The sequence below is a fragment of the Camponotus vicinus genome, unplaced genomic scaffold, assembly GCF_025532165.1.
Source record: "Camponotus vicinus isolate PSW18456_S1 unplaced genomic scaffold, iyCamVici1.0 SCAF_4, whole genome shotgun sequence".
Lineage (NCBI taxonomy): Eukaryota > Metazoa > Arthropoda > Insecta > Hymenoptera > Formicidae > Camponotus > Camponotus vicinus.
This window is the reverse complement of record NW_028141976.1, coordinates 12,567,317-12,575,407: the sequence shown is the minus strand read 5'-3', so window position 1 is coordinate 12,575,407 and position 8,091 is coordinate 12,567,317. Positions and strand designations below refer to the sequence as shown.

The 8,091-nt window shown below is 29.4% G+C and overlaps 2 protein-coding genes across 5 annotated transcripts in view; one reads left to right on the top strand and one right to left on the bottom strand.

Moving 5' to 3' along the window:
- Positions 1-8,091, bottom strand: part of Dsk (Drosulfakinin) — a 44,681-nt gene that overhangs the window by 20,205 nt on the left and 16,385 nt on the right. The window lies entirely within an intron of this gene.
- On the top strand, positions 279-7,199 carry LOC145970043 (uncharacterized). 2 transcript variants are annotated; one of them, XR_014438303.1, is made up of 5 exons: positions 279-431; positions 1,215-1,868; positions 2,195-2,663; positions 6,013-6,438; positions 6,496-7,199. XR_014438303.1 is itself a non-coding variant. In XM_083096454.1 (4 exons), the coding sequence occupies exons 2-4, from the start codon at positions 1,846-1,848 to the stop codon at positions 6,028-6,030; spliced, it is 510 nt and encodes a 169-aa protein (XP_082952580.1). In that variant the 5' UTR covers positions 279-431; positions 1,215-1,845; the 3' UTR covers positions 6,031-7,199. The 2 variants fall into 2 exon arrangements, 1 of the variants encoding a protein (XP_082952580.1); XM_083096454.1 differs by having other exon boundaries at positions 6,013-7,199.

Below are 8,091 nucleotides of genomic sequence, written 5' to 3'. Positions count from 1 at the left end.
ACAAATACATAAAAAATATACGTACAATAAGTTTATTAAATATATCATATTCTGAAGAATATGCTTTATTAGAAGAATTATATACCCGGCAAAAGAATTTTTGCTCTTGTCAAATTTGCGCATTGGAACATTTATATGATCTTATGACTAATAAAATTAATGGATACATAAATATTAATAGAGTGACAAACGCAGATGAAAATAAAGAAATATATTCAATATTTAAAGACAATTTTAAAAAATTTAAAGAAGAATGGTTATGCGAATTTGAAATAAGACATAGCAAAAAAATTTTTGAATTCTCATCTAATTGCAAAAATGATGAAACATTGCAAAAATTTTTGTTGTTACTTGACCAAAAAAAAGTTTTGAAAACAAATATTTCTAGTCCCCGTCTGCAAGAAAACTTTGATTCATTGCAAATTATCAATGTAAGTATTATTTCATGTTAATTTACATTTATTGCATTATTTCATAATTATTTATAAAATTCTTTAGAATGAATAAAAGTTCAAATACACTAGGAGATATAGTGCAATATTAATATTATTTCATATAGTGTCTTAAAAAAAACTTTCAAAGAAAATATATGTATTCTTCTTGAATGTTTTGATATAAAGAGAGATACAATTAGACGTATAATAATTGATATATTATAAAAGTTGCAAAAATAATTTTACAGTTCTTACCGTACGATATACCTCATTTAATTATGCCTCATCTACATATAATAGCTATTATATTCCCTGGCGAAAATAAGAAACTTTTTATAAAGCGTTAACAACCGTTGAGTGAGGGTTTTCTGAGAGTTTATATGCTTTTCAAACTTTGTAAGAGCACTTACATAACGTTGTTGGGTTTTGAATGCTTATCAAACGCTGCAGTGTTGCAATTTTTGTTCTACAAACTCTTTATATAATGTTACATGAAAGTTTTGCAATGCTGAGGTAAAATTTTTCAGAGTACGTTCAGTAAACGTTGATACATCTTCGTGTACAGAGTTTACTCAGACTTTTCAAACGTTTACGTTTACGCTATAACGTACAAACGTCTTTTAAACGCTGCAGTGTTGCAATTTTTGTTCTACAAACTCTTTACTAATCGTTTTTAAACTCTCGACGAACTTCCATAAACGTTCATGTAAACGCCAAACAAACGTCTCATTTTTGCCAGGGTTACAGTGTATGCTTTAATTATTTGTTTTATTTCGTTAGGCTGATAAGAAGTTCCTCAAAGAAAATATTATAGATCATTTAAAATTGAGCAATAGCCTCGAAAAAGCAGCGATAGAAATCATAAATGAAAAAGAAAATGAACAATTAGTTGCAGAAAAATATAGATTTCTATCCCGGAAAGATAGAAAAATTTTAAATAAAAAAATTGAAATAAAAAAGAAGAAAAGTCAACATTTTCTTTTTAAAAGGGATATCGATAACACATTCAATAGAGTTCTTGAAACAAATAATAAATCAAATCTCAAACTTATATCTGATTCTTTTATATTATTTTCTCATAAAACAGTGCACGATGAATATAAAAAATACGAGGAATCAAGAATTGCATACAAATATGATGATTATGTATCACGTCATAAAGTTCTCACATATAATGATGAATTATTATTACTGGAAAAATTATATATCTGGAAAACAGAATCTCAAAGTTGTACTTGTCAAGTTTGCGCATTGGAAAACGCATTCTATTTGAGTTATATATTTACTAATGTAAATCAATTAGAACAATGGGAGAATGAAATTAAAAACGGAAATTGGATATGTGAGTTCGAAATGAGACATAGCGCAAAAATTTCTGAATTCTCGAATTGTTCAAAGTGTGAAAAAAAAGATGTTGATTTGCAAATTTATAATGTAAGTTATGTTATTTTATGTCATAATTATATTATTTCTCAATAATATTTAACAGATTTTTTAAAATAAAGAAAAATACAAAATACATTGTAAAGTGTTATGTTATATTTTATGTTATATTATGTTGTTTTATCTAATGTTTTAAAAATCTTTTTTTCAAGAAAATATATGTTCTTGAATGTCGATAGATACGATCGGATAAAATATACGAAAAGAGCTAAAATAGTCAGACTAACCTTATAATTTTTATCTTATAATATAATTAATGTATGCCCTTTATTGATCATATCATATAGAATGCTTGTTTATTTGCTTTATTTTTTTAGATCGTATACCATTCTTTTAAGTCGGATGCAAAAAAGAGAAAGATGTAAGAGATCTGCAATCATGAATTATCTATCCGAGAGTAAATGGTTCCAAACAGCAGCAGAAGAAGTGGTAAATAAAAAAGAAGAAGTAGCAACTGTTGTACAAAAATATGGATTTAATTTTCCAGAGGATCGTGACGCTTTGGATAAAAGAATGGATATATTAGAGAAGAAAAGAAAATACCTTGAATTAAAAGATAAGATTGAAAAGGCAGTAAAAACTATTTCACCTGATAATATAACTGATGTTGCAGAAAACTATAATATTGATAAATCCATACTAAATGAAGAATTCAAAAAATATTCAGCGTTAGAAAATAAAGATGATTACATATATGACATATTTACATCATGTAATAAAATTTTGACGTATTCTCAAGAGTCTATGTTACTGACACAGCTAGAAATATGGAAATATAATCCTCAAGTAAGTTGCCATTGTTGATTTTGCGCATTGAAATACCTACGCAAACATGACTACCCAGATAGCACAGAACATTCTATGGACGTTCATTTTATGTCCATTTTACATCTGCACGTCCATGGACATGAAATGAACGTTTATCGTACATCCGATTCCAGACATCCGTTAATGGCCAATATTTGGACGTCCACAAGATGTCCAATCTTGGATGTCAAAGTTTCGCACGACCACACAAGGATGTATTAGTTCGTTCGTTTACCGCTACGCGACGTGCGATGCGCAATCTTTCTCGTATTTAAGTTTTAGTTATGAGAATTATATAAAGTTTGCAAAGGGTAATAAATAAAATTTGAGATATATTGTTCAATTTAATTTCTGATCTCATTGCAAGAGCTTCAGATATTAAATTGATTTTATAAATCGGACAAGTAAATGTCCGGCGAATAAACGAAAATAATCCGGTACCTATTTAAACTTGGTTGTTGCACTTTACATATTTAAATTACTTAATTAAAATGTAGAGTGCAATAAGCAAGTATAAATATAAATAAAATTTTTACATGAATTTTATGTAAAGTTTTATATGAAATAGATAAATTATATTATTTTATTATATTATTTAATTTTGTTGGGCCAAAAAGTTTATGTTTTATATGTTATGAAGGATGCATAATGCGATTTATTTATGTATAATAAAGAATAATTTTTTATATATGATTAAATTAGGTCAAAATCCATACATAATTATATCTACACAATTATACATAATTAAATATAAACTTTTTTCTGAGTTTATGAATTTTTGATGTTTATTTCAACAATAATCTGGAAGAGTAGGGCACTGAAAATGACGTCCATTTTAGGTCATTTTTTGAGTATTATTTTGAACGTCCGAAGTTGTGACAAACCGACGCCTTATGGGCGTTCAATAGATGTCCGTCAAACTTAATTCACACGTCTTTTGGATGTCCCAATGTCCGAACTCGGACATCCACTGGACGTCAATGGAACGTCCATGTGCTATCTGGGTATATGATTGCAAATGCCAAAAGATGTGATCCTATACATTGGAAAACACACGAGCAAGGATGTAAATTGGCTTTATGAGTTTGAAATGAGACATAGCGAAGAAATTTCCAAATATTTGCCTTTTTGCATGACACATTCCTTAGAATCAACGAGCGCATCGGATTCGAAAGATGGAACATCGGAACTATTATAAAAACGTTAATTAAATATAAATTTTAAACAAGAAGATATTGTTTCAAAGACACACAATACTTACATATTTGTTTTACAACATCGCAGATTTAAGAGCTGTTTGTATATATATATATATATATATATATATATATATATATATATATATATATATATATATATATACAGGGTGTTTCATTTTAATCCGACCAGTCGAATATCTCGAAAACCAAGCCCGGGAGAGAAAAATATTTCAGACAAAAGTTGTTTGGTTTCGAGGGGGCCATAAGATGGTGACAATTATTTGACCTTGAACAGTCATTTGAAGGACACATAAAGGTCAGCTTAAATTTCTTAAATGGAATACCCTATATATTTTTGCACATTCTTGTAGCTGACATCGGGAGCTTTCCAAAACACTATAATTAAGTACCTTTTCGTTAAGTACTTTTTGAGTTATGAGGCTTGAAATAATTTCTTAATTCTACATAAACCGTAAAATATCTAGTAAAATATTCACTTTTCGATTATCTTACCTTAATACTTTTATGTACAAAATAATGAGAGGAATCAATTGGCGTAAAAAAAACACATAGTTGTTTTTAAGAAAAAATATGGAATTGTTAATTGCAAATTACATATTTTTTCTTCAAAACAACTATGTGTTTTCTTTACACCAATTGATTCCTCTCATTATTTTGTACGTAAAAGTATTAAGGTAAGATAATCGAAAAGTGAATATTTTACAAGATATTTTACGGTTTATGTAAAATTAAGAAATTATTTCAACCCTCATAACTCAAAAAGTACTTAACGAAAAGGTACTTAATGATAGTGTTTTGGAAAGCTCTCGAGATAAGCTACAAGAATGTGCAAAAATATATAGGGTATTCCATTTAAGAAATTTAAGGTGACCTTTATGTGTCCTTCAAATGACTGTTCAAGGTCAAATAATTGTCACCATCTTATGGCCCCCTCGAAACCAAACAACTTTTGTCTGAAATATTTTTCTCTCCCGGGCTTGGTTTTCGAGATATTCGACTGGTCGGATTAAAATGAAACACCCTGTATATATATATATATATATATATATATATATATATATACATATATTGATTAGCATAATATATTTCAGACAAAAAATCTTGTTCTTTATATAGTTATTAAAAGAGAAAATTAGGTATCTGTGTATGCTGAATTTGTTCTATCGTTCTATTAATTTTTGGAATCATTTGATTATTTCTATACATTATATATATATATATATATATATATATATAATTTTAAAATATTGGTTTCAGAAATAAATAACGTGTAGAATCAGTGTCGCTGAATTGAAGCTGAATTGAATAATATTTCTTGCCAAAATTATTTTACTCCTTTATATAAACGTACTGATATACATATTATTATAATATATATATATATATATATATATATATATATATATTATAATAATATGTATATCAGTACGTTTATAAAGGAGTAAAATAAATTATTAGATTTAAAATAAAATATTTAAATTTTCAAATTGCGTTTCCTATTTGTTCTTTGCTAATCAGACCTAACTGTCTTAATTTAAGCGGTTATAAAGAACTAATTTTTTTTGCATAAATTGTTAGTGAAAATCGTACAAAAAAGAATATGCAATATGGTCGCAATATATATATTTTATAACAAAAATAAAACAAAGTAAAAACGTTAATGTATTTATGTATTTATTATAGATTAGATTAGTATATTTGGAATACATACATATAATGAATTAAATAATATTGAAAGTCTATCTAATAAAACAGTCATAAAATAATAAATGTAAGATATAGTATAATAAGTAAAAAGAGAAAAAAAAATAAAAAATTAGAAAATTTATATACATATATATTCGAAAAAATTTGATTTTTAATATATTTAATTTTTTCAATCTTTCCTTTAAGTTCTCAAGTTTTTTAAAAGATAAGTTAAATAGTTGTTCGTCAATGGATTAATTATTTAAATAATTTCACAAGTTTTATTTATACATCGCTAATGATATAACTCTTTGTTGTAGTATTTTCTTACATATTATAAACCTGCCCTTCTTTATAAAAAATATGATTACGTTGTATAAAATTAAGAAATGGTAGTGAATGAAAAGATATATATTCGACAGATGCAGAGAAGGCTATAAAATAGAAAAGGCAATGGAAGATACAACAAATAAATATACGAAGGTCATAGGCCACTTCCGCCGTCTTTGGAACATCAGCATTGCTAATGACGGTCGCCAGTGACCACCTTAGCTGCATTGAGGCCTAGTCAAAGAAAAATCTCATGCAAACCGACTAACTTCTCCATCTCTCATCTCTCTTCGTGTCGCACTATTGGTCACTGTACCTCGCCATCTTTTTCTCGAAAGGCACGTGACCTCCTGAGTTCACGTGCATGACACATGTGTCATGAGGCCAGCAATATGAGATTCACAAATTAACGCGGCACTGGCGAGTAATGAGTATGGCATCTAATGAGCTGCACTTCTTTCCGAGATGTAATTTAAAATGTCGCTGATCCACGAGATAACACGATGCTACATGACGTGGTAATATTGGTGAGCCATGAGCTAAAAATCCTCAAATCAACATTTTGTATTTTACAGGTCAACGCTTGCGAAAAAACTTTAATGTTCAAAAGTGCACCGTTGCAATAAATCGATATATTTTGACACGTAAAGAGAGAAAGAGAATTATACTATATTAGTTATAAAATATTCTGTAGAGATCACGGTCTTACATACAGGTCTGGAAACTCCGGTGGTGGGGGAGGTCTCACTTAGTGTGTCCGTTTTTCGGAAGTTCACGGCTTGCCTGCTAGGTTCGCTGCGATCTAGAAGTCATTTTAGACGTATGTTAGAGAGAGAACGACTACTGCCGTCTATCTCTGTCTCTCTCGCTCGTATTGCGACTTCTAGTCGAAAAACGGACACACTAAGTGAGACCTCCCCCACCACTAAAAAAGGCCTGAGTTTCCAGACCTGTATGTAAGACCGTGGTAGAGATATAAATTCCCTTTCCAGCCCCTTTATAATATGTAATATTAAAGATTAGAAGAAATGGTAATTGATTCCATATCAAGGCATAAATAGCCAATATTAAAATTTAAGATATCTTGCTAAATCAAATTTTATGAACCGGTAAGAAAAAAATATTAACTCTCCAATTAATTTAAATTAGACATTATCTTAATGAAATTAGGTATTAGTTCAATTAACTTAAACCAGACATTATCTTAATGAAAATTTACTTAAGACATAAATCATCAATATGGATGTCAGAAATTAAAATACTACTGAAAAGGATACTGAAAAAGGATACAATATATTTTTTATATAAAATGAAAAATCGATTAAAAATCTTTGTTTAAAAAAATTGAGTAGCGACTACATTAATAATTACAACTAATATAATTGTGTACCAAAGAGTAATGAAAATCGATTATACTCCTTTATCGAACAAAAATAATTATGATATCGTGTTATCAGTGAGATAAAAAGCTTAACAATAAAGCGTCAGTTACGTAATTAATACATGTAACGTGCGTCTTTGCGGCTGAGAATGACGTTTCGTCTTCGTAATATGTAAATAATTTGCGCAATGAGCCAAAATATATCGTCTGTCGCGTCTCGTTCGAGACGATCTTTTATCACGCGCGGATTTCATCGCGAACGAAGCGGGAGCGTCAGAGGTTCAAAATTCGCGAAAGAGGTGACGGAGATAAAGTACGATTTGTTTGGTGTTTCGCGCACGTCATGTTATCACGCATTGATAAGCGCGCGATAAGGGGCGATCTCAGGAGGAGAAGCAAAACGCCTCGTATGTATGATTTTTAAATTGCAAGCAACGGGATACATTATCGCGTTTTTTTTTGCGCGCACAATCTACACGGTGTGGAAAATTTTCACGTTATTTCGTCGGAATTTTTATTCATAGCCTAATACACATTTATTACGTCATTCACGCATGATTGGATGCAACGGCAAATATGTCAATTGCCAAGATATTGAACGCTGAGAAAAAGAGCCTGGCACAGAAATTATTACCATACACATTTGTATATATGTGTGTGTGTGTGTGTGTGTGTGTGTGTGTGTGTGTGTGTGTGTGTGTGTGTGTGTAGTTTCTTTAGAATTATGCGACCAGAAATATGAATCGCGCTTTATATTGTTGTTCGTATATATAATAATATGACAACCGAA